We start from the raw sequence: 27,040 nt of genomic DNA, 5'->3' as shown, positions 1-27,040 counted from the left end.
TCAAAATGCTTCAATCTTATCCATGAACTTCCATGGTTTTGTATGTATAGAGTTGGCAGTATGATATCAACACATAAGGACCGAATCATTTTTGTAATATTATTGCAGAGTTGCTCTAATGAAATGTAGGAATAAATAAATGAATTTTAAAAATAGATATTTAAAGTGGACATAGAAAGAAATAAAAGAATCACACCCTCATTTTCATGTATCTGTTAAATGACCTTGCCAATTCACTCATTTCACACACTTGTATTTTGACCCCATTTCCACTGTGACATCTTGGGCTCCCAGAAAACTCAGAGGAAGTGACAGGTTGATTCTTACAGTGGGAACAAATAAAAATCCTTGCTTTGTTTTCTGTTGTTCACTGAAAACTAGTCTGTATGTACCTTGCAACACTCATCTGGCAGTAGCTTCATTTGGGAAGCTGTTTAACAGTATATTTACCAGTTGATGTTTAAAGCAAGTCCCAGTCATTCTTCTTTTCTGTGGTCTACTCATCATAGGCAGCAAGAGCCCCATCCTTCATTCTTTCCAATAAAATTCCATGTTTTAAGCCTAACCACTTCTGAAGACAGATTTGTGAAATACTACATACAGTATGTAGACAGATTTTGAGGCGTGTTAGATATAATCCTAAGGAAGTGAATGTATGTTCAGGAAATGCACATACCAAGTTGCTTGTGTTTATTCAACATTTGGGGGCAAAATTTTCTCTTTTCTCTCAAAATACTTATTCCCATTGATTTAGCTGCTATAATGATTAGAACTTAGAAGGAAGTGGAAGGAAAAGCTATCTTGATTTTCTATTTAACTCAGTATTGTAATAATGTTATCGTATATCCTGAATAAAGCTTTGCCAGCATTATTGCTTCTTACATTTCTTATGAAATACTGAAGTATTCTTCGTATACTGAGTTTATGTGATCACAGGCAATGAGAGGCGAATTCATTTCCTATGTCTGGAAATTTCCTCTAACAAAACCAGATTACTCCATTGGAAAGATGGTACTTGTTTTTACCAGGGTACCACCCCAAATTTCTTATCTGTTGTGGCTTGGTCATCCTAATTCTATTGTTTTGAATTCTGATAAACATCTGTACTGCATCTCTGCAGCCAATGAAAACAATGTATTTGCTGATTGTATATAGAAAACAAATTCAAGAATTACTTAATATAAGCTGGTCTTTTTTCTGTTGGGTTTTCAAGAACTTGAAAAAACTAAAAATACTGAGAACAGGTTTTGTAAAATTCATAAAGTGTGTTCTCTTAAAGTTATTCAACCCATCTCACTCATTTCTGAGAATCTTCATAATGCAGTGAATTATTTTTGAAGATGAACCTATTTCTTTTCCACACCAGTGAAATTGTAGAACTGTGTTTTCTTTGCAAATTTGATGATAAATTGCGACTAAAAAATTAAACATTTTCTTAATATATATATATTCTGTTTCTTAGTTTCCATAGAAAGGTAATATGATATGCCTTACTATTAATTTTTTTTTTTTTTTTGTTAGAATCATCAGCTCTGAGGCTTTCTCTCATTGATGTACCTTTTAAACTAAAGAGGAATAACCCTATTATCAGCTCCTATGAACTCCGGAGTATTGTTTTCCAATAATTAGGTCAGAGAATCAAGAGGTGCACTCTGGAAAAGTAGTGATGACAAAGTAGAATCTGATGGCATCTACTCTTACTGCTTTTACATTTTTCAAGTATTGAACTGATTTTCAACATGAAATACACTACTGTTTGGGAATTCAAAGTGGATAACAGCAACTAATAGCAGCCTTCAGAAACAGAGGCACAGTGTTAGGCATAGGTTTTTATATATTTTAAACTGTCTTTTGAAAAAATCCAACTCTTGGTAGCAACTTTTTTTTAATTTTAATTTTAGATTGGTTTTTGATTATATGCTATTTGATAATGAATGTTGAGAGTGAGTATATAACAAATTTGGAAAGGCAATTTGCATAACTGACTTTAATCAAGATTTCAGAAAAAGTGTTTACCTTGATGTCTGTTTTAACAACCTTTTGCTGAATTGATGCTAAGTAGAATTCTCTGGAGTGTTTGCGAATATGCCAACTAATCTTGTCATTTCAGTTCAAGTGAGAGAGGAAGATGATAGGCCAAAGAAGAGTGATGGGAGGATGGGCAGATTCCTTATGCAGGAATGAAAATGAATGAAAGAGGAGGTAGAAGCGTGGAATCTTGCTCAATTCCTTCATGGATGTGGATGCACCTATACAGGTGCTTTAAAAGACTTGAAATCTAGCAACAGCTATTGATATGGTGCATCATCTGTGCACTAATCCACTCCTGGGAACTTCTAAATGCATTGGCCTGGCCCATGTCATTGTGCAAATAAGGCATACGTGACTATTGCTGTAATACCCAACTTAGCAAGGGGCTTCCATTTCCAGGGGAAGTGAAAGTGATAGGATCTGGGAGGAAAGTAAACACAGTAAAATGAACAATGGTAATAGAGCTAGATGATGTCAGGTCACAGGATGTTGCATCTTCACCAGGGAGGCATGTACAGCAAAGTCAGAGCAGAATTTCTAGCTGAAGTGCTTCTGGAAGTTGTCTGGGCAAAGGAAAGTCAGGATGGGAATGGGAATATTTGTAGCACTTGTGACAGTCACTGAGATATGGGTTAAGTCTGTGGGTGCATAAATAATTTTGGGGCAAGCTTTTAATCCAAATCCCCAAAAATCTGGGAGTAAATGTACACTTCTGGAGTAAAAGTTTTTTGTAGCCTTTGTGACTTGAGTGTATGGAAATGTCACTTTCAAGTTCTTCTCATGGAATTACAGAGTGGTTGAGTTGGAAAGGGCCTTTAGAATTCATCTGGTCCAACCCTCAATAGATTTACTATTTTTGGGTAAACTTTGTAGTTTTGCTGTTTGCACAGGCTTTTTTTTCTTAGCACTGTCAAGTGAAACAAACTGTAAAATCTCTGAGGACACTGCCCTTTGGAGGAACTTGCTTTTTACTGTATATGCTCACTTCATTTGTGTCCTCAAGGCTGCAGAAAATAACCATCTCTGCAGTAAAGCACAAAAATGTGTCCAAAAATTTATGTATAATTGGCACGCTCTACTTTTCCATAGTAAATCAGGGTAAAAATATGAGTAGCATCCCAGTGAAAAAATGCATAATTCCTTCTCCTCTGTTTGAATTACCTGAGAAACCAGGTAACGGTTACCCCACATAAGTGCTGTTGCAGGAATAGCTGCCCTCTTGCTCACTGGTGGTCTGGGCTTACAGCATGCAATGGAGAACACAGCCTGCTTATGTAATTAATATAATATAATAATAAATTAATATAACAATAAATTTATCATTATTAATAATAAATAATATAAAGAATTATTATAATATAGTTAAATGGTAATTAATAATTAATGTTGCTGATGATTCCTATTTGCCTCTGGTAGCTTAAAACAGTGATGAAGACATGTGCTGACCTTCCACAAGCCCTTACTGCTTGCAGAAATTCTCAGCAGCGTTCTAATCAATTCCCCAGACCTTATTTTGCATATGGATTCCTATAACTTGAGGCTTTCTAATGGGTCTGTGTGTGAGTTTAAGCACATCAAGAAATAGAAGGCGTTTTAGGGAGATGTCTGTTTTTTCTACACTTTTTTCTGTAAGTACAATTCTTCTGAAAAGCACCTCTTGCAGTTAGTCTCTAGCAATACCAGCTGAAAGATTGAACTGAAGCTGAAAGGTGGAACTGAAACAGAAATCTCCCTGTGATTAGTACCTATCAGGATTTAATAAAATATGTTTGAACCTCTACTAAAACACAAGTGTGTCACTACTTTTTAAGGATATCTGTCAAAAGGTGTCCATCAGAAGATGTCTAATCCTACTTTAAAGAGAATTAAGCAGGTGTTCAATGTTTTCATTGGAATTCTCTTGGTCTTGCAGATTGCTGTGCTATTCATAAACCTTTAATGAAATCGTAATACAATAGTCATACAATATAATTAATAGGAACTTTAATTGCGTTTCGCTTCTTGACACCCTCTAACACTTTTGTCTTGGCATTGGATTTTATTTTTGACATTTCATTGTGAAAGTCATTTGAGTACCGGATGGCCAACAGAGTTAATTTGGCAAGTACGTGGGCATTTTGATTGCATTAGTCATGCCCAAGTTTTTAAAATCCTATATTTAAAATCCAAAATATTCTAGCTGTGTTTAACAAATAGAATCTGGTCTACTGCTCTAAAGCCAAAGTTGTTTGCATCTGTCAGCATAAATATTTTGGCTGCCATGTTTAACCGAGTTAAAGTTGCTTTGTGGGTAGCAAAAAATGTCATTTTTAAGAGAAACCAACATCAAACAGTATCCAGGTTCCTTGTGTACGGACACATTCTCAAAAATGGTGAAGTATGAGACTTAATTAAAATTCTTCTTTGAACCAGGATAGTTCAATCTGCTGTTTTTTTCTTTCCTGTGGACAGAATATGTTAATTACTATCTGTTAAAATGACAGCATTGTGAGTACTGAGTAATGGAAAAAGGAAAGCATAACTTTGGTCAGTAAATATGAGGACACTTTGGCTGGTCTCTCAGAATGTATGATCATAACACTTAAAGTTTGATCCCACAGCTTAAAATAAAAAAATGTTACTCACAGTACCCAAGGCATGTGTGATATTAATAGTAAGTAAAGCATCTTCCCGATTGCTGAAAAGTAATTTTTTAGAAATGCAGGATTTTTCTTTTCAAAATATTTCTCTTATTTCATATATATCATCTGATTAGTAATATCAGAGTTATATGAGGGAAAACTGAAATTTTTTAAATTCTGCCATGGCTTATGACATTAAATCACTTGAGAGGAAAATCTTGAATCTTTGTTTTCACTGTAGCATCCAAAACCAAGCATTGAAATGGACACATCTCTCTGACTTGTCTGAAAATGTCTGAGCTCAGCCTATATATATTTGTATATTTCTTATTTTTGATGTGTCTTTAAAATAGTGTTAACTGAACTCAGTGCAGGCTTATTTGATGAATGTAAAAAAATCTGTTACATTAGCTGTCTCCAGTTTCATCTGTAGTTCGAATACTTGGCTGCATAGACTAGAACGGTTATATGTTAATAACACAATATTTCTCTATGGAGAAATCTATTCACTCATTAAAAGTGAGCATGTTGTTTCTTGTTGGCTTCTTTCATGCCATTCCAGGGAAAATCCTAGATGATTTACTCATACATCTCCCAGAATCTTTGACCTTTACTTAAATAGAGATACCCACACATTTCGGCTGTCTGTGATGCCCTTGGTTTGATTGGTTGCATGCTCTTACCCAGACTCCCTGTTCTGCAGTCTACCATAAGTTTTACTTATCTGTCAGGCCTGTTTGCCTCAGCTGAACTGGAATCAACAGGATTTTTGGTCATGTTTTGATGTGTTTTTTCAGTGTTCAGATTGATTTTTGGTCTTACAGGATACCTCAGGTAGCCCTCGTTCTGGTGCTCTGATGAATTCCACAGAAAACTTACTGCAAAGAACATATGAGATAGATGAATTATATAACTTCTTTCTAGCAATTAATGGAAATGTAGAAAAGATGAGAGGTAGATGAAAGAATTGATTTTAGATTATCTGTCCCATGTTACTTAACAGCCTGTTAATGGAGGTGGCTTGCATCACCGATGCTCTTACATGACTGAAAAAATACTGTAGGACAACCAATTTGTGTTCTCAATGCAATAGAGATGTTCAGCATTTCTGACTCACAAAAAATAAGATACAGATAGGAATTGATTCCTTATAATTTGGAAATTTAAAGGAAGATTTATTTTTTCAGCTGAGCAGCTGAGCATATAAATATATCTTTTCAATAGTGATTGACTGAAAAAAAGCCTCAGTATATTTCCTTTTTGAAGTCTGAAAGGATTTTGAATTGTTGAGGGGGATGACATAAGATGAAGCAAATCTCAAATCTCACTGACTGCAGCAACAGAGGAGTAACAGTGAGTGAGCAAATAAGAAATAATGCCTGAACCCCCCTGCAAAGATATTGAGATGGGGTGAAAGCATGTCTCATAATGGCATGACAATTGAGAGAGAAAAATTCATGGCAGGAGACCATTATTTTTGTGTTTCTAAGATAAAGCCACATAAAGGTTCCACGCTGTGTGCACATGTAAGCTTGCAAAGTAGGATTATTGTATTTTATACAGTGCCTCAAGCTTGATCTCTGAACAGTGGAGATTTCAAGAAGTCAGAAAATTAAATTAATAAGATTTTTTTTTCCTAATATTCTTCCCCCATGACATCCTAGCAACATGTATGAACAAAGCTGTAGAAAAATGGAATTACCAAAATTAATTTGTGCTTTCATAAGTACTGAAAAATTTCACAGAGCTCTCAGTTTTATCTGCTACTCATTGGGCAATTGTGAATACAAGAAAATGTAGTGGATTGAGGAGTTTATCGATATTCCAAACTTTCTGCTTTCACTTGGTGACAAGTCTGAATCAAAAGTAGCTTAGATAGCAAAGGGAAGTGTACAGACATTCCTCAGAGGAAATCAGAAACAATCAAGATATCAAAGACAATACATAGGTAAGTGAGAAATCATATAAGTGACGTGCTGTGAACTCAGGGAATGGAAGACAAGTGTTAGGTGGGACATGGATTTTATGTTTTAAGGACACATAAATGTGGAGGAAAAGTGTCATTTGGAGGCCAGAGGGAAGAAAAAAGTGTTGTGAAAGTGACGGTTTGACAAACTGTTGGTGAACACAACAGCCAGAATTCTTTTCACTGAATGTATATGAGGAAGGTGCCATGCTATCACAGTGTGTTAAATATTACTAGAAGTAGCTGTATTATTGTTACTTCACTTGCATAAATTAATCATGGGAATATAAACAGATTTTGCTAATAATGTTTTTAGACACTGTACTAATGCTTATCGTTGTATCATCGTATGTATATAAATAGATCAAGAATAGTCAAATTTCCTACCGTGCTTTGTAGACTTCCTGTTTCAACTTCTTAGAAAACTGTGCTTTGAATAATACATATTTTGTTTTGAATAGTAGGAGTAAGTGGAAGCTTGATGGCAAGAAGAAATGGTTTATGCAATTCAGCTGTAGATGAAATCCTACATAGGCAATAACTATCACGTTCTGAAACAACTAATCATTGGGTAATTTCTTGACTGTGACTCAATCTGTCGGATGAAAGGAGTTAGGAAGATGAAACATGATATGTTTCCCCAGAGAGATACCAATCACAAACTAATCACAGTATTCTGGGAAGCATCTAGCCAGGCAGAAATTAAATCTTCTCTGGACTTTCCAATTACACTGTTCTAGTCCAGATGTTCATGTTGTTGAAATATCTTTATTTCTGAAGGAAAATAAAGACATGAAGCATCACCATCATGAGATGTGTACTGGCTGTGTCAGCTGCTGGCATGAGGCAGAAAAAACATGCTGTTCCACACTGCTTGAGATGTAGGTCTTGCTCTCCGAAGAGAAAAGTGGTGGATAAGAAGTTTAGCACTTTTATTTTACTAGAAATCTTTCCACGCATGCTCTGTGCTCACCAAATTGGTCAACCAATTGCACTGGCAAACACAGACCATTACTAAAACGATGTCAAACACTGAGCCAGTGATGTGTTTTGCTAAGCATATGTTTGTGGTACTGCAGCACCGTGTTAAGATAATTTCACACTAAAAACTCCAAAGGGTTGTTGGTAAAATAAGAAATATCTTTCTGATTTTGCATGTCTTCTGGTAGTTTTTCTACTTATGTTCTTAGATATTAAGTTTCTCTGGAGAACCAAACCAGAGGTTTATCAATGTTGATAAGGTGACTGGATTCAGTGGACTGTGATGTGAGGTAGCATGGATACTAATTTATTTTTCATAAGATGTATAGGTTGTCATATTAATATACTAAAGATATTTTGGTTTCAGGAGAGAGTTTTCTTCCAAGAGAATAGCTATGATCTTGATGTCTTTTGCCTTTCCTATGAGCAGGCATGGGCTGCCTGTTTGAAGCATAAGGATATGCTGTCAGTCCATTATCACTGTCTGGTCCTCAGGCATTGCTGTATTTGTTTTTTTCTTGTCATTTGTAGCAGTTATTGGAAGCTCAAAACGTGTGTGACAGGGGAAAGGGCTTAATATATGAGTATTTTGGTTTAGTGTCATGGCCAGTAATATGTAGGAAGTGACATATATGACTGAATGATTTTCTTCTCCTGTCTGGATTCTAGATCTGTTAGTCCCCAGTAAAGATTTATGTGGATTTTTTCCACATACTTTTTTCTAGAGGAGCTTGAGTAGAGCACTGTAGTATACTGAACTTTCTCAACACTCTGTGATCCCTCTTTGTGGATGCTATGCACACTTTCTCCTTCTGTTAGCTCTAGGACTCCTCCCTTTGTTAAGGAGCTTCACTGAGTCTAACAGCAAACTGCCATTCATGAGATTTGGGATGTTGGAGCTTATAGTGATATTACTCCTTGGAAGGGCTGTGTATACTTATTTCACACAAGATTCTTCATATTTTATAAGATATTTTAACTCATATTTGGAAATTTGGGAAAATTATGCAACATTTTTGTCACTATGCCTATCACTTCTTTTTAAATACTGGTTTCAAGGCATGACTTGTCATACACTCACAATGTAATAAGAAGTTTACAAAATCAGGGAGCTGCAAGTAAGAAAAAAAAATAAAATACAAAGGGAAAGCTGTAAGGGTACTTAACGTGGGCCAGGCAATAGAAACTCTTGCACAATCAGAGATTTTAAAATTGTCTTCAAATTGTTATCTTGTTAAACGGAATAGGTAAATCTATCTGTGAATGAATTGCAGTAAAATTGATTTACATCTGCAAGTCAATGATTAGTGAGTTATATTCAAACATGTAATATAGAACTTTAAAGCAGTAACCCACTCCTGTTATTTCATGATTGTACTTCCTTGATCAGTCTTGACTGTGTCCTCAGCAGCAGCAGAGGCAAACATTGAGTTTTCTCCATCTAGTATTTACCTTATTTAGCCTTTATACTTTGCATAATGTAATTGCAGTAATAGATGCTTCTAAAAAATCCAAAGAGGTTTGCTTTGCAGGTATTTTATGTAGCCTTTAAATACCAAATGGGGATTTCAGTGAGCAATGTGGTATGTGCCACATCAGCACGTGCTGTAATGGTGGCATCGTCAGGGTGCAGGAGTGACATGAGACCTGATCATGGCATAACCAACAACTGATCTGGGTCATCCTGTCATTCGTGGTTTGACACTACTTAAAAAAAAAACCAAAAAATACTGTCACTGAAAGTTTGTTCCTGTGCACTAAAATTCATATATTATATTTTAGCAGTAGTGGTTAAATAATGGTGATAATCAAGCTACAAATATGTAACTTAGAAATATCTGTGGTGGTACTTCAGATGGCTGTGATAGCAAAATGCAAATATGTGGTTTCTGTGATTGCCCTTCATCATACAGCATTCCTTCTGAGGACAACAGTCATCTGTTAATGTTACCTGCACTGCTCTCACATCTCCAAGCCCTTGTTCACCTCCGAGCTTTTCACACTGCTGCTGAGTGTGGTTCTCCCCTTTGCATTGCTCTTGGCCCCAGCTTCCTTTCTGTGCTTCATTTTTGCCCAGGCAGGCAGCCACACCTTCCTTGTGTGACCTGCGGTGCATTCCTTTTTCCCTCTCAGTCTCTGAGTACCTCACCTGCAGTTCCACCATCCTTCACCTTCTATTTATACACGCCTTTGTGGTTCTTTCATCTTTTTTTTCTCTGATTTTTTTTTTTTCCCTGTGATATCCATACTCCTGCAGGTGGCTTTAGAATATTCTTGCAGCTGAATCAGTTTTTAAATTCTAAAATGCCATTATCTCTCAAGAAGTGCATAGGTTCTATAAACAGAATCCTAATACAAAATCTTTGTGATATTTTTTATTTTCTCCTGAAGCGGTGTGCATATTTGAAGGCAGAACCTACTTTGAAGGACAAAGAGAAACGGTGTATTCAAGCTCAGGGGACTGTGTTCTGTTTGAGTGCAAGGTAAGAACATTTTTTATGATAAAAAATTCTTGTGTGTTAGAAATATCAAAGTTCCACTATTGAAATGTACAGATAGGTTCACTGTAGGAAATGGCAACAAGAAAGTCATCTAAGGCATCCTGTATTTGTTTTGTCTTACTGAGTTCCACAGACAATTTTGCAAATACATTTGCTTTGCATAGCAGCAAGCCTTGATTACACAGCTTGATGGCTGAGCTGCATTCTTTCCTCCTTACATATCCTCCCCATCATCAGTAACAAGACCCACCAGGCTGTGTTATGTTTCTACTGACATCTGTGCTGTTCACAATTCTACTGACAGCTATTGTTCACAATTTTGAGCTCAAGTGCAAATGATGAACAAACACGATGGGGACATAATTTAGACTTCAGGATAATTCTGAGTGGAAAAGATGGGTGAAAAATAAGAAAAAGAAGGGGTGCATGTTGGGTGTCCAGCTCTCTTTCTTATGTTGGAAATTAGAAGACTTGTCATTTGATTTTTAAGCAGAACACTCTGTGCTGCTGGCCAGAATGTGCTGCAAGAATAAAGATGCTCTGTAGACCACAAATGCACTCGGAGGACAAAATATATTCCATGACTGCAGGCTGAGTCACCCACCTGCTGTGGCATGCCCTGTTTTGCTGCTGAGGCAGAAGAATGGGGTAGGAATATCTCTGGGCAGGGAGCTGCATGCTGCATCATGCAACTGAAAAACTGAATGCATGTTTCTAGGGAACGAATGGGAAAACTCCTTCCATGAAGATGCAGCAGAGGTCTGGGGATTTAACTGCAGTACTTAACACTGTACAAACTTTGTGGGGCTGCAGGAAATCTAGAATGACTCAAAAATTGAGGTATAAAATCCTTTCTGACTACCATAAGTCATGGTGGTATGGCAGTTTGTGCCTAGACTTCAGAGCCAGTATTCTGCTCTCAGACTTGCTTGCAACCTTCCCTTTGGTGTGCCCTCTCTCCAGGAGTAGGCAGGGGTTCCATCCACCCATCAGGCAAAATTCCTGGCAATTTCCAAACATCTCCATGTCTTTGTAAGAAAGTGTGTATCTTACAGAGAAAAATGGTGACCGTTGTCCTACTGTCATTGCTTTTCATCTGAGCTTAATTCTCTGATTCTTTGAAATCTTTTGCAAAAAGGAAGGAGAACGTGGCCAAAAAATAATTTTGGAAATGCATGTTTCAGTCACATGGCTTTCAGGACTGTGAGTTTATGTTTTTCAGTGTGGCACCTGGGATATTAACTCTGTGATTAATTCACAGTCATCAGAAGTTATATTTTTCAATTTTTGTTTTTATTTTTTTGTGTATCAGATGCACACTGTGAACGAAGTGTCTCTATTGGTCATGCTCTTCTGTGTTTTGTTGATGATGCTGGACGTTAGTAGACTGTCTGCTGGTCCTGGTTGAAATATTAAGCAGCAGCTTTGCTTCATATTATCCTTTTTCAAGGTGTGAAGTACACATTGTTTCTGATTGGGAATGGTATTTCAGAGCAGAAAATCCCTGTGCTGTAAACTGTGTGGGTCAGCCAGGAAGTCACATGTTGGCACTACTGTATTGACAGTGGAGTTGCCATGAGGGGATGTAATTTGTAATCCCAACACAAGACAGACTTGATAGGACTGGCACAAGTACTGATTTCATGGTTGGAGGCCTATGGTCAAGTTATCAAGGTGGTGTAGAGAATTCCATTTTTCAAGTAGCACATAATTTTAAACGTCATAAACAGCAATTGTGTCTGCTGTAGGCATGCACTTATGCACTTTTCTGTTTAAATATTGCAAAACAATAAAAATGAATTAAACATTCTGTTCCAAATAAGGATCTGTAAAAAAAAATATTAAATGCAATCCAGACTACTCCGATATTATTTCTATCAAAGGTTATTTTCTGTATTTTGAAAGATCGCTGGTTTTTGTTTGTCCTGGTTTACAGTGCACATCAGCATCTGGCTTTATTTATTTATTTCAGGTTTAGGCTGAATTGTTTAATGGAAGATTTGGGTGGTAATTTTCACTTCATTTTATATTTTGTGTTTAAAGATGACTTAAAATCAAATGCTAAACTTGGAATAATAATACATGCAATAGCATATTCATCAGGCATTTCCTTTCATGCAGAAATAGAGGGCCCTGAATTCAGTGAGCTCATACTTAACCGGATTATTGATTCTCTGGCATAGGAGGAACACGTTATTGCTTTGCTTGTTTGTTTGCTTTGTTTGTTTTCTGGTTTTGCTATATCAGGAATAGAGCACATCAGAAGATATTAAAGGTGGTATTTCTGTGGTAGCCTGATTACTAAGATGGGCATTTCACTATGGTCATACTGCAGTGATTGTGTGTGACCTGCACTAAATGCCTGAAGATGTTCAGATAACATCTTGGCATTAGATGCTTCCAGATGCTGTTCCCAGTTTAATAAGAAAGCTTTTTCCTAAGATGGAATCAGTGCCTGTTTCCTTCAGTGAAAAACTTGCTCTTTGGGTGTGGTTTTATGAGAAACGTTTGAGACAAGTTGTTCGAATGCTAAGGTAAATAATGAGAACTGTTCTTATACTTTCTCTTACACGGGAAGGTTTTAGCATAGGGTAGTTCCTGATGTTTCTGTTGTGCTTGCTGTTCTTTCAAATGGTTTTTAAAGGTATCTAGATTTACCATAGGTACTTTTTTTGTTTGTAAATTACAATGCCAAAAGCCAACTAAAGTTATCCTTTGTCTTCTTCCACAACAACGATCAATTGCTTCCATCTGACAGGACCACAAAATGCAGCGTATTCCAAAAGACAGTTGTGCAACTTTGAACTGCCCAGAATCTCAACAGATCCCATTGTCTCACAGTTGCTGCAAAATCTGTAAAGGTAAGAAAATAACAGGACATAAGAAAAGCTCAGTGCTGTTTTGTTTTCTTATAGATTATATGGACTTCTTCATGATTTTTTGGATATGACACTCCTACATGTAATCACAGCAGACTTTGTGAATCTGAATGGACAATTCCTGTATCATGTTGTCTAAAAGTTGCTTGTAAAATATCTGATAGTGTAAATTCTGTGAGACACATTCACTGGCTCTTGTGTGTTTAATTCTAACCAAACATGAGTAAAAATTCCAAAGAACTGTACACACGATTAGTGATTTTCTACGCCTCATTCTGCTGTCTGAACAAAATGAGATTGGAAAAACATGTTCCTCAGCATCCTTCTAACGTGCTTTGAGATGTCTGCTTTGGAGAACAGTTTGTGCTGTGCAGTTGTTCAAAGAGCATCATATATTGTCTATCTGTTCGGAGCTGTACTCTGAATCTAAAAGCAGAGCCTTTGAGTGCTGTTTTGGTACACTGTGTGACTTTATCTGTTACACAAGTACTGGTCTTTTCCAAAGGTGCAGGAACTGTTCTGTCTTGAGCCCAGTCTTTTGATCTGTGGTAATATCAGTGTCTTCAAAGATATAAGCATTTGTAACTTCAAGTAGCTATGTCTGTTTCTCCGAAAGTTAAATAATGATAAATTGGTACTTGGCATGAAAGAAGATGTTAGACTCTTGGGCTGATTTTAGATACACTTCACTGAAAAGAAAAATGTAGCTAGACTTGTTTTGGTGCTGCTCAATGGAACCAGGAAGGATATGATTAATGACATCAAGTAGAGAGATAAGAAGAAAGTAGAAGAAAAGAGCTTAAGAAAAGTTGATAGCTCTTGAAGACTATCACAGTCAGAAAGAATTTTTTTCATGACAATTTTCTATAAAATCTTGTGTGGCCTAGAGAAAATAATTCTGTGTTTGTAGTGCCTACCAGAGCTAGAAAGTTTTAATATATATCAGATTAGTGCTTTCTGATCATTTTCAGTCCTACCTGAACCATGCTATTATAGCCCCTCATGGAACATGGATTTTGTTCTTTAAACAAGAAGCATTCTTTAAATGGCATCATTAGTACATCTGAGACACGAATGTTAAGAATATTCATAAAATAACAACAAAAAAACCCAACCCTATAATCTACTTCATGAATAACAGGTACATTCTTAGTTATGAAATGCCAGTCTGATACAACGATATCCAGACCAGGAAATAAAAAAATATGATTGTTGCTTTGTTATTAATTCAGACTTCAATGAGGACGACAACAAAAGGGCAAAGAACAAATATTACCACAGGCAGAGGTTGCTCTTGACACGTTTTTGCTGTCATCAATGAATATTGAAAAGCTTGTAATGCATGTAGAACTACAGAACTTTTTGCTTCTAACATAAATGCTATGTTAGATAACAGCATTGTGGTAGTTATGGTAAATCATAGAATCATAGAATCACAGAATCACCAAGGTTGGAAAAGACCTAAAAGATCATCCAGTCCAACTGTTTACCTATTACCAATAGCTCCCACTAAATCATGTCCCTCAACACAACATCCAAATTATATTATGCAAGTAAAATTAGCCAAACTTTTTTCTTTATCTGTAGCGGAAAAGAAAGAACTGTAATCATCAGACTCCACTACATTAGTAGGTCTCTGATGTTTGTATCATGACCACGTCACTGAGTTTAAGTACTAAGACATTTGCCTTTATGGACTCCTCTTTCTTTTTGCCTTTTCAGTTTGATTTCTATTGCTTCACATTGCTTATAATCTACTCAAGTTCAAAACATGCGTATGAACTGACATTCAAGCAGAGTCTGCCATTTGCTTGTTAAACATTGATATAGGATGGTTTAGCAATAGACATCAATATATTAGTTTAAGGACCAATATATTAGTTTAGCAAAAAGCAGTTCATGTGTGCTAAGTTAAAAAACTTTCCAGTTTATCTTTGCTTAATATGGGAACAGTTTTCTATTTCTGAGTGGTCCAGCTTCACAGAATCTTTGAAGTCACTACTTTTATCTTTGCATCCACCAAATGCAAGGACTTTTTCTTGGGTTTCATATAAATTTTCTTGAGCTGTAGTGCACAGGGTAACAAACAATGAACATTTGCCAAATTGAGGGAAAAGCAGCAGAAGGTCAGCCAAAGGACACTGAGATGAAGAGGAAGATGAAATAAAGAGGAGGATGTAGGTGGCCTAAGACCATCATAGGCCCCCAGCATGCATGCCAAGAGGAACATTAGCATAAAGTAATGAGATCTTGAAAGAGAATGAATATGTATGCCAGTGTATTGCATATGTATATCTTAACTGTTTAAATGTAGAACCTGAACTCTGAGAGGGCACGATTGATTTGTCAAGTTGCCTGGTACATATTGTGAAAATAAAGGAATGCTGGCTTTCTAACAGCACAATGGAGTAGGGGGTTTTCTTCCCGGATTTTTCTGATGAAAACATGCTCACATGATTTAGGGGAAATAGGGATAGAAGCTGTTTTGTATCAAAATTTGAAGCAGAATACCAGTGGAGTGTTAAAAACAGTATTCTGCACTGCAAGCAAATACTTTGTTATTTCATAAGAGGCCAATGTTACCACCTAATTCTAGCTTGCTTACATTCTGGAGTTGCTGCTATTACACCAGTCTGGCGCCCTGAGCTTGAACCACAGTTCCTCAGTTCTCCCATGTGAGATTTTGAAACAAGGAGAGAGTCATTGGCAAAGATCATTGAAGTACTGCTGATTGACCAATTCTGATGTTTCAGTTACAGAGGAAAATGTTAAACAAATAAGATTGTGGTGAAAATAATGGAGACAAACATCACATCTTAACAGACAGAGGTGGAAGTTTGGAATCTTCAAGTCAGTTACTGCAAACAGCTTGGATTTAGAATAATAAAGGCTGATTTATTTATTAGATTTCAGTGAAAGCAAACATAAGATATTAAAAAACAACAGCAGCAACAATAAGCCACTGAGTTAAAAGGCTCATTCTAAATCTTTTAGCCTGGAAAAGAACTTCAGAATCTCAAAAATTCGTAATTAAGTTGCAGTAGAAAACACACTTAAGAAATATTGAAATGGAAAATTAGGAGTAGAAGAAAATAAAGAAGGCCAAAAGGTAAAATTTTTAAAAATAAGTTTCTCTGAAATGGAGTAGCAGAGGCAATCTGGGAAGTGTTTTCAGTCAATGGAGCTTGAAAGAAAAAGCTAAAAGGAAGAGAAAAGCAAAACGAGTCAATGTTAATCAAAGACTTTTAGTTAAATGGGGAAAGATTGCAAAAACACTTGGGAATGTAAGTGCTAGGGGAAAGAAAGTAATCCCATTAGTCAATGAGCTACTGAATGTCTAAGCTACTGAGCTCTTTTATAAAAGTTTGACAAAAACAAACAAACAAGCAAAAAACCTAAAGGAAGAAGGATGCATTGTTATGAAATGTCATAGAAGTACTTAACAGCAAGGAGAAGGTAAGCAGATTTAAGCAAGCCACTTACCCAGCTGCCTTCAGATCAATGGCATAACCTAAAATTGAAGCGAAGACCTAGAGACAGTCTGTTCCCATGGCCTTTACTACTCCTTTCATTGCTGCACACTTGATACAATTTGCTTTTCTGCCTCTCATGAACAATAGAAAAGTATTCTTTAACTTTACTGGAAAAAAATAGCATTGTCTTTGACAGGGGGTGGTTTATAATTCTGGGTTCCTTTTAAATCCTCTATCATATTTGTTTCTGTACAGGCCATGACTTTTGCACTGAAGGACATAACTGCATGGAGCATTCTGTCTGCCGGAACCTAGATGACAGAGCTGTCTGTAGCTGCCGAGATGGCTTCAGGGCCCTACGAGAGGACAATGCCTACTGTGAAGGTAATACCTTGCAAAGATGCTCAGCTCCACTGTGTAACTGGCTGTGCGAAGACCGTATTGATTCATGAGTTGTTAGAGTGATGGGCCTATTAAATGTGAGTTAGGCAGCTTATTAATCAGCTAGAATAATTATCTCTCCAATTAATTCTTTTTAAAAAAAATTCTCATTGGTGTAGAAGTTGCAAGTTGCTATGGTTGAAGTCTGGAAGTAGAAACACATTTCCATAGGCAAGTTTTCCTTTATTTTTGCGGTATTCAGGCAGCCTAAAAGTCAACCATCTGGATGGCATTTCTGTATAACTCTTTTCACTACTCTATCATTCTTCCTCCCCAGTAAGTAAACACAATAGGCTAGATACTAGTGTTAATTAGATACTAGTTAGTCATCCTGAACGATGGTTTATAATTTTAGAGGCTCTCCTAATACAGCTACTTACCAGTAGCTGTACAACTAGCTACTTAATCAGAAGAGGTGTTTCTAAAATTTGTATCTTTTCATTCTTGTCATGTAATCCTGTGAAACAAAACATCCCCCCTGCAGCACTGAAAGCCAAAATCTTCTTTCTTGCTGTTACTCTTTCTTGTGAAAACCCTGATTCTGCAAGCCCATACCATTAGTATCAAAGGCATAAGACTAGTGTGCCATCAAGCCAGTCTTACACTAAAGCTTAAGTGCTCTCAGCAGCATGGCCTTTAGCTAATGAGCAATTTGGACTAAATTTAGTCAGCTGAGCTGAAAATTAAATGTCTCGGAGTAGAGTCTACAGTACTCCATAGTCCCACCTAGTAGCAGCACTATTCTCTGGTGGCAGACAAGTAAATGGGATGGATTGGGGCCTTTTAAGAAGTTTCTTCAGCTGAATTCTGCAGAAGTTAATTCCTGCAGCTTGAATTAGAAGCTGCATTAATGCTGTAAAGTTAGATTTGAGAATTCATGTCGGTTTTCATAAAAGGAGCATACATTTCTGCTTAATGCATATGGTAAGTCATTTGGTAGAAACCTGCTGTAAGAAGAACTAAAAATCATGCAGAAATAAATCTCCCAGGTTTATTTCAGCAGGTATCTGACACCAGGACCAGCTGTGTAGCTTGTTCTTTGTTGCAGCACCAGTCATTTTTGTCACACAGTCCTTGGGGACTTACACAGAGGCTAAGGTTGCAGATCTGCATTTCAGGGAACTCATCAGCCATTTCCATTTTGAGGGGGGCACTGAAGCCATGCAGTCACGGTGAAATCAGGTGCTTACAGAAGGTTTTTTTTTCTTTTTTCTTTTTTTTCTTCTTTTTTTTCCTGCTGCTACATTCTTTCTCTGCTGACTGAAAAGCAGAGAAACGATTTATGCTCTTAGTGATCCCCACATCACTCAAATTAGAGTCTGTTGCTATGAGAAGAACTTGCCAGGCATGTAACAAGTGAAAAATAGAAAGCTTCTTGATCATCGCTGTTGGTGAAATGTTTAGATGAGGACACAGTTGATCATCATAGGCAAGATAAGTGCATCCATATTATAAATGGATTTAGCAGTTTGTGAATTATGGTATGGCATGACAAATTTTTGAGAAGATTTCTTAGCTCATATGCTTCTATTTGGGCATATGACATTGTTTCCAGAATTAATCATTGTAATACTATGTACAGATACAGAAAATGACATCCTAAAAACATATATGGAATCCCAGGTGGGATTCTCTTAGCCAAGACTGAAGTTAGGGCTGTGCTGCCTACTGAGTGCCATACTGGCAGCATACACTGGAACTGTGCACCTCTTATACATGGGTCAACAGTTGGCCTTGGCTGAGTGCAGATGTTGTATGCTGGCAACAAGGGGAATAAAGTTAAGATGGAACTTTAGAATTGCTTTTGTGGAAGTGGAGAGGCAGGGAACCAATGAGACTGTGATACCTGTATTTGTTCAGAGGTGCGCATCCCTTTTTCAAGCCCAACTGGGCACTTTGGGCACTGAGTTGGTAATTTCTGGAAAGACGCTCAATCTTAATATTAAAAAATGTAACACTAAAGGACATAGTAACAACAGTGCAATGGCAGGTTTTTTCAGAGTCCTGTCCCTCATCCTGAATGGTTGAAATTGTCCTCATCCCCCTTTCTCAGCACAAACTCTTCTTGCAAATGGCATTGTGGCTTTAATTACTAGCAAATGCCAAGTGTACAAATGTACACAACAAATTAATACAAAGCTTTTCAGAGACAACATTTTATAATGGCTAGAGCCCATGAGTATGATAGCTGTTTCTATGTTCTCACTTAACAAACTTAAAATATACTGCAAAATTGGATGTCATTTATTCTGCATTAGAACCAGACTTCACCAGTCTTGATTCATGCCTAAGTATTGTTACAATTCAGAGAATAAACAGAAATAATAACGCTCCCATTGGTAGAACTTCTCCTTAGGGTAGAACAAAAATAAGAATATTTGGAGCTGGCTTCAGTATTGGTGTTGAAAAGCTGCATAAATTTCCTTTGAATGATGCAAGTGTTTCACTTCTGTCCTGGAAATAATGGATGCTTTTCCAAAACTATGTGATGTCTTTAGATATTGTTCTGATAGATGCCTTTATGTTTTATAATATTTATTAATATTTATGTCACATTTATCTTTCCTTTGAGGACTGTTATAAGCAATACTTCTAAGAGTCGGGATTTCCTCATATACATGCTCTAAGCCTTATTCCAAGTACTATGAAATCTACTTCCTGCCTGAGGTGGTTGTTGTGTGGTTTGGGATACCTTGTGGATAGGTTGGGCATGGGTTATGATATGTAGGTGCTTTTGAATATAGAATTCTTGGCAGCCCTCTCAAACGGACAGTCACCCTCTGTGATATATTTGAGATAGGGTTGAGTGCCCACTACACTGGTGGTGGTGGAGCTACACTGAAGAAATTTTTAAGGATACCGTTTGTAACTCTTAGCTGCCAGGATATATTGGTGCATCTAGAAAAGTGAAATTTACTCAGGCAGCAAGACTAGACATCAGCTGAAATAAGATGGTTTGCAAATAATCTGCTTGTGGCAGTTGTAAGTGTTCTTACATCCTTGAACAGTTTACATACATGGTATCATTTCTCAAAAGGGGAGGTGTCTTTCTTTGTAGCTTTTGGAGACTGTGATCTGAAGGATTGTTTGAAATTGGAGTTTTTGAGTTAAAATTAGCGCTCAACAATTTCTGTATGAAATCTGATTTTACTTCAGGAGCATTTCTAAGAACTGCTGACTAAAGAGGGAGGGTGGTAAGCTCAAGCAAGAAAATGAGAGAATGCAGTGGTCTTTTGTAAGCACTAGGTGCTCTTTTAGATTTTTACTAAAACACTACTGATAACATACCAGCATTTTGGCTGTTTTTGAGCAGTGCTTGTTAGGTGTCAAGGCCTTCTCTATTTCTACCTTCCCTAGCAGTGAGAACGCTGAGGTGGGCAAAGGCAAGGGAGGAGATTCCACTGTGAGAGCTGACCCCAGCTAGTCAGATGGATTTTCCGTGATGTATATTCCGTGACTTCATGCTCAGCAATAGAAGCTAACGCAGCTGTTGCTTGGAGACTGACTGAGCATCAGTCTGCTTGTGGGAAGTGGCAAGTTATTGCATTTGCGTTTTTTTTTCTTTTTTCTTTTTTTTTCCTCTTCACTACTTAAACTGTCTTTACCTTAATCCATTGTTTGTTTGTTTTTCTTTCCCCCTTGCTTTTGCTCTTCTGATTCTCTCCCTTATCCTGATGGATAGGAATGAGTGACTAGTGGGTGCTTGATTGCTGGCCACAGTCCCAGATCTAAGTTATGGTTGTAAGGACCATATCCGATATGTGGGATATAGTTGTATTTAGTTGTACTACTTGCACAGTACGTGACATAGCTAACTTATCCAAACAATGTTTGGAAGCATTTAATATTATCAGATATACGTTCTTTGAAGCCATTTTTCCATTTTTAATCTAACTTACACTTTTTCTTCAATAACTCTTCTAGTTTCTTTTTTCTGTTGCCATGTTTGTCCGAATTTCAAGAACACAGCTGAGATAATACCACAGACTGAGTGACTTTGTCTACATTTGAGAATTTTATCAGTTTTACTGATAATTTTCTCTTGAGGGGAGACTCAAGAGTCTTCAGTGTAGAGATCTGCATTTGAATAAGCTGCCTTGATTTGAATAATCCTTGGCTGAAGGAAATGAGGAATCTTAGAGGATGAACCATCTCTTTCCAGAGTAGGTGTCCAAAATACGTTAGAAACAACACTTGGTTGGACCTCATCGGGATGTCCTTATCAAATTGCAGTAGGATACATGTTCAATCATACTGGCCAACTGCAGTAATCAATGGGAGTGTAATATTGAAAAGAATATAAGTAAATCAGATGAAGACATCTGAAATGCAGACACAGCCCTGAGTATTTAAATACATTACTTTAAATCTTGTGAGTAATCAATGCTGTGCTATTTGTTAGCTTTGCTGTCTTCATAGTATGCACAATATTCTTATGGTGAGAGTCCTACCTAGGAGCTCTATCGTACTGTTTTGCTAAGATAACTGTTTTGCTAACCTAAGTTATTATTTATTAATTTATTTTTTACAAGTGAGCTGTGGCAATAGTATCACAATATATTAAAAAAGTAGTTTCTCATCTGCATTATCTGGTAGAATTTGAACCATTTCCTTGTCATTTTGAGTTGGGATGAAAAGCTAATAAAGTAGATAGAAATACTTCCATTCCAGGGAGGCAGAACGTTCCTCTCAAATCTATATTAAAAAGCAATTAAAGTATTTATATTAAACATTAAATATTCATAGTAAGCAGTTAATGTATTATCAATTATTAATATTTTTTTCTTAGCAAAGGCAGAAGATGCCAACTTATTTCCAACATTACATAACTGAGAAATCTACATGTGAAGAATTTTCAGGCCAATTTTGATGTGCTAGTGTGGCTTATCTGCCATGGCTCTTATTCAGGGAGATGATAAAACATTCCTAACTTAAAACGTACTGGAAATATACCTGACACAGGTGCATAAAGCATGGTATTTACTTGTGTACAGCTAGTCCCACTGCCTATAACAATAGCAAGGTCTGTACATTTACAGTTCGCAGGAGGTGATTCAGTGTTATTTGATTTTAATTACTTCTATGAGAAAGATATTCAGACTGATTCTGTCATCCACCCATAGCCAAGATTGACCATGGTGTTACTAAGAAAAAAACACCTGAAACATCTTTCAAAGGGATTTTTGTAGAATCTCATATAAACTCATACACTTCCAGGACTTGGTAAGGAGAGATTTTCTCTTACTGAGGATAACCATTTTCATCTTGCAATAAAAACATAGGTTGTATTTTTTTGGAAAGAGAAATTAAGGCGAACATTTTCACAAGAAATGTTTAAATTTGCAATCTAAACAAAAGAGAAAAGAAAGTGAAACTTTAATGTTGTTCTTGTTTACCTTTATCTCCAGTTTTCATTTGTAGCTGGGAGATGTCTACTCAGAGAGTTAGATGCTTCCACTGTGCTCAAGAATACCAAAATCCTTACGTAACTTCAGACCTCAGTCTATATGTGCAATATATCTTATGATATGTAGAAGCTGGATCCCTAAGAGCTGTAACAAATGTACAGAGATGCTAGACATTAAACCAGAGTGAATTTTAAATACAGACTTTTACAAACCATGCAGAGCAATAACAGCTACAGCAATTATATCTGTTATAATACTCCAGCTAGTTGGGCATCGTTTGAGAGATGAGTTGTGATATTGACATTTATTTTTGTAGAACAGACAATATTTTGCTGAATAGCTTGTGGGAATATGCTACATGCTTTACATCCTGCCCAAACATCAAATGCAGTTTAATCCACCCACACGGTCCCTTACCATAGATACTACCCTATATACATATGTCTTTCTTCCGATGATGAGTTTTAAAATACGCATGTGGTACAGTCTGATATATACCAGTAGTTTGTTCATAAAAATATTACCTCTTCATTCTTTTTCAGAATGGTGGAAAGAAAAGCATTAAGAGAATTCTTGAGATTCACAGTTGAAAATGATGAGATGCTGTCGTATTTTTAGAAAGAAAAATGATTTGTTTAGCAGTTGAAATTAATAGACCTATATCAAACACTGTACTGCTGAAGGGAAATGGATCATGAGCTGTAGTTTCAGTAATTTGTTCTGATTTCTGGAATTCACTAATTAATCATATGCAACATCATTTTTATTCTCAGTGTGCAGCTACATCAGACTAGTTATTTGGTGCCTAAGGAGAGCCCCCGGGTTGCTTTCATGTCTGACAGATAGCTATATATAATTACTTGTTTTATCATGTATACACTACTATATGAATTTATTATAAGAAATTAAATAGTAAGTAGATACAGTTTGCCAAGTAAAACATTACATGATGGCAGACAATACTTGTTTTCAAAAATTTCCTGTGATATATATTTTTAAAATGTATAATGTCTGTGGAGTCCAGCAATTTTTTCATGAGGCTGAAACGAAGATTGCATTATCTTCCAAGAGTCTGACTTGCACTGGAAGCTGGTGAGCACTATCTGCTACTGCATGTTTAACAAGGACAGTTTTTTCTCTTCTCTTAAAAAACTGGGGCAAAGTGAAATAAAAACAAGTCTTTGTACTGTTGAAAATCATACTTCTGAAATGCTGTAATGTTGTATTGTATCCTTTCAAAGCTATCTAGAGCTTCTGTCAAGGACTGTAGACCTTGAGTGACTTTGACTTTATTTTAAGCATATTTTCAATTCTAATAGCCTGCTCTCAAGCTGCAGGAGTCGGGCAGAAAAATCATGGACCTGAGCAAGGATCAGAGATTTAAAATTATGTGAAGGGAAGACCACCAAGATGTGTACCACATGTGGATGTATATATGTTAAGCATGCAGTTTAAGTGAGGGTTAGAAAAGAGCACACTTTAGATGAGAATCCAATACTTAGAATTTATTTTTAGTCTAATTGATGCTTTAGCGGTCTAGTCAAGCTAAAACAACCTCTTATTAGTTCAATTACAAGAGTGCTAACGCTTATAATCCAACTCACTCGGTTTCTCTTAAGATCCATTAATAATTCAATAAAAATCAATAGACACAAGTAGCTGCCCATTTCCTCTAATGTTAAGCTCTTACCCTCTCTATACATCATTACAGTGAGACAGCGGCCCAGGTTCTTTGCTGGAAGCAGCGCAATGTTGTGGAAGGTGTTTTTTCCTTTTTGTTTTTTTTTTTTCTTCATGTATGCTTAGATGTTTTTTAATATATTTGAACTGAATACATACGGTACATTTTTTGCAGTTGATTCACAAGACAAGTTGTATCGTGACTCAGGTCCCAGTTCTTCCCTCTTGTGAAGTAACTGTAAAATAGTAAGAATAAATTTTTTTTTAAAAAGGAACAAAAAGAGAAAGCCAGCAAAGTCAGACACATAATCAGTGTGTACACATAGGTACACATAATTGCTGAGTAATTTTGCTAGGCTTTTACTATCTGTTGGTAACGTTAAACTGGTTTGGTACAAGGTTGTGTATTTGAGGGGAAGAAAGACTCAAAGATTATCTACAAGGTCTGAGTGATGACAGCTATGTCAGTGCAGTCAGATGGGATAAATAACGTGGGAGATTGTGAGAAAACACACAATTTTGACTGAAGTGGAATATGTCAAATGGAAACTCTGCTGTGGTGGATATGGTAGAGCAAAGCAAAACAAAAGAGCAGCAATAGATTTGTGACTCACTATAGGAAGAGTGGTAGTTAAAGCTTAGGTTCGCCTGATGATGGAGAGTCTAAAAAGAATGGTGGGAGGAGAAGCAGCAAAGGCTTTGCCAAAGCCCTGAGGTGTTTTGTTTGCTTAGATTGCAGATGAGAAATGGTAAATACAGGAAGAGAATAGTGTGAAGAACAAAGCATGCAAGAAATGGTGATTTTTGATGAAAGTGAAGGGAACCTGGAGAAGAGTCTGCAAGTACTGAAAGTTGGGGAACTGGAAGAGACCCTAGTAAGAACATTTTTATGGAAGCAATGGAGTGGGGATTTTTGAACTTGAACAAATTGAAAGAGTGTGAGAATGAGTTGGTATATTTGGTGGTAAAAAGTACTTTTTACAGGTAAAAGTACAAGTACTTTTACAGGTGAGCGAGCTGATGGGAACTTGCTTTAAAGTTAGGGAAGCCTATTCTGTCTTTTTTAAAGAGAAGTTGGGGAGGGATGGGCTGAGAACAGGAGGAGCAAGAACACAAGCAAAGACTCAGACAGGACAGAAGTTTCTCATACAGGTGGAAGGTGCCAGAGAAGCTGGGAAAAGGACTGTTGTCAGTGGAGGGAAGAGAAAGAGAAAGGAAAATGACAACTTTTGTTTTTTTGTGTAGGAGAGGTTGTGTTGATTTTGATTCTGCATTTTCTCTGGCAGTGGTTGCTATTGGTTGCTCACTGCTCATTCTCCTTTTTTGTCCTCTCTTGCTGGGTGGCTAACATCTACTGATCTTATGATGCTCTTTTCCTAGCTGAGGGAGCAGATTCTGTTTCTATGAGAGTAGTGATAAAAATAATAGTCTGAAGTCTGTTTGCAATGACTGTCATTACTGGCATCCGTCCTTGGAGTTCTCAGCAGAGGGGTCCCAGCCTCACAGGAAAGGTGAGCAAATGACGCCCTTGCACTTAGCAATGTGACCTTCAGGTCAGCATGGAGGTTTGCTGATGAATTTGCGTTACAAAGGTGGAAAATCTTTGCCCTGCTCTACAGGTAAATGTGGAGCTTCCTATTTTATGGGCTATCAAGATGTAGCCTTTTATAACAGAAAAAGTTTTTCTGTTTTTAAATTTTAATTGAAGGTCTAGTCTATTCTGCGCGCATGTTCAGAGTACTTTTTGATGCACTTTGGAAGCACATTTTTATAAATGCAACTCTTAATGCTCCTGTTTGCTCTCCTCCTGTGTACTTAATACTATCCGTTGCAAAAATCCTGCAAGAGGTTCCCCCTGCCAACCATATGCCTCTGTGAGTGTGACCAAAGAGATCCTTTATGCTAGTTAAGCAGTGAATTTTAAAGGAAATGGCTGGAGGCAAGACACTATCTATAAGGGATCCTCAATTCTGGAAGCAGATTCTTCACTTTCCAGGACAGATTTAGTGATTTAGTACTTGTCTCATTTGTTCTGGCAGGCTTTTGGGGTAGATAAGGGTAATGATGGATGGTGAGGTCTAAGGAGAATCTTTGTTTGTTGGCTTTGGTCAGCAATTATTTATAGATTACAGATCAAATTCTTTTTTTATTAATGAAATTGTTAGACATGACTGGGATTTTCATTCTAGAGAAGCAAACTATTGGGTACAGGAGTAAGGGGGGGTAGGGAAAATTTTCCTGGATTATGTATTTTGTATAAATTTTGTGACTGCTGGGGGTAAAGAAAAAAAAAACTTTTCTTTGGTTTTGAAGTTTTTGCAATTATAAATAAATAATTGAAGTGCAGATTTCAAATACCTCTGCACTAACCCATTTTCCCTGATAGTTCTCTTTCACCTACTCCACTGGCAACAGGGCAGGTTGACAATCTCCATGACTATGTTGTTGTCAGTACATCCCAGCTGGTGGCTCAGCATCACATCACAGACCGAAGACACGTGAGCCTTTATTGTTGGGTTTTTAGAAGCATTGGTGTGGTGCATTTATCCTATTGAACTGATGGACTTAAAGATCTTATTGGCTAAGCAGTAGACATTAATGGGCATTAATATCCTAACAAGGCTTTTGGCAAGGTAAATTAAGATAAATGTTGTAGGCTTTTATAGATAAAGAAATACATCAGGTTTCTGTTGTATTAGTGCATTTGTGTCTCAAGGTGAATAAAAGGCTAAACCAGTGTTTCAACCAGTAAGCAGGACAAAAAGGCTTCTATTTTGGAGGTCTTAAAAGAACAGGTACTGGACTCTTTCTCCACCCCAGTTCAATCTTCTTCAATCTATCTACCTTAACTGAATATATACAAAGCTAGCATATAAAGTTCTAAAGGGGGAATGGAATTGCATGTTTTTGTTGTTCAGTTGTTTTTTTTTTTTTTTTTTTTTTTTTGCAGCAAGTCATTTGATTGCTGCTTTTTTCTTTTTGTATTAATTATCTTGTGTCCGCTGGCAGTGTAATTTGGTGTAACTTGTTCATAAAAGCAACCTCTTATCAGATGCGTG

The 27,040-nt window shown here is 36.8% G+C and overlaps 1 protein-coding gene across 1 annotated transcript in view; it reads left to right on the top strand.

The window, feature by feature from the left end:
• Positions 1 to 27,040, top strand: part of NELL2 (neural EGFL like 2) — a 142,228-nt gene that overhangs the window by 51,128 nt on the left and 64,060 nt on the right. The window contains exons 10-12 of the mRNA XM_042816304.1: positions 9,991 to 10,082; positions 12,859 to 12,961; positions 16,708 to 16,836. Of these exons, the coding sequence (XP_042672238.1) occupies positions 9,991 to 10,082; positions 12,859 to 12,961; positions 16,708 to 16,836 (324 nt within the window). The remainder of the gene's footprint in view (positions 1 to 9,990; positions 10,083 to 12,858; positions 12,962 to 16,707; positions 16,837 to 27,040) is intronic.

Source organism: Centrocercus urophasianus, unplaced genomic scaffold (genome assembly GCF_019232065.1).
Source record: "Centrocercus urophasianus isolate 14NV4802_14NV808 unplaced genomic scaffold, USGS_Curo_1.0 seq_15, whole genome shotgun sequence".
Classification (NCBI taxonomy): Eukaryota; Metazoa; Chordata; class Aves; order Galliformes; family Phasianidae; genus Centrocercus; species Centrocercus urophasianus.
This window is presented reverse-complemented; position numbering and strand designations above follow the sequence as displayed.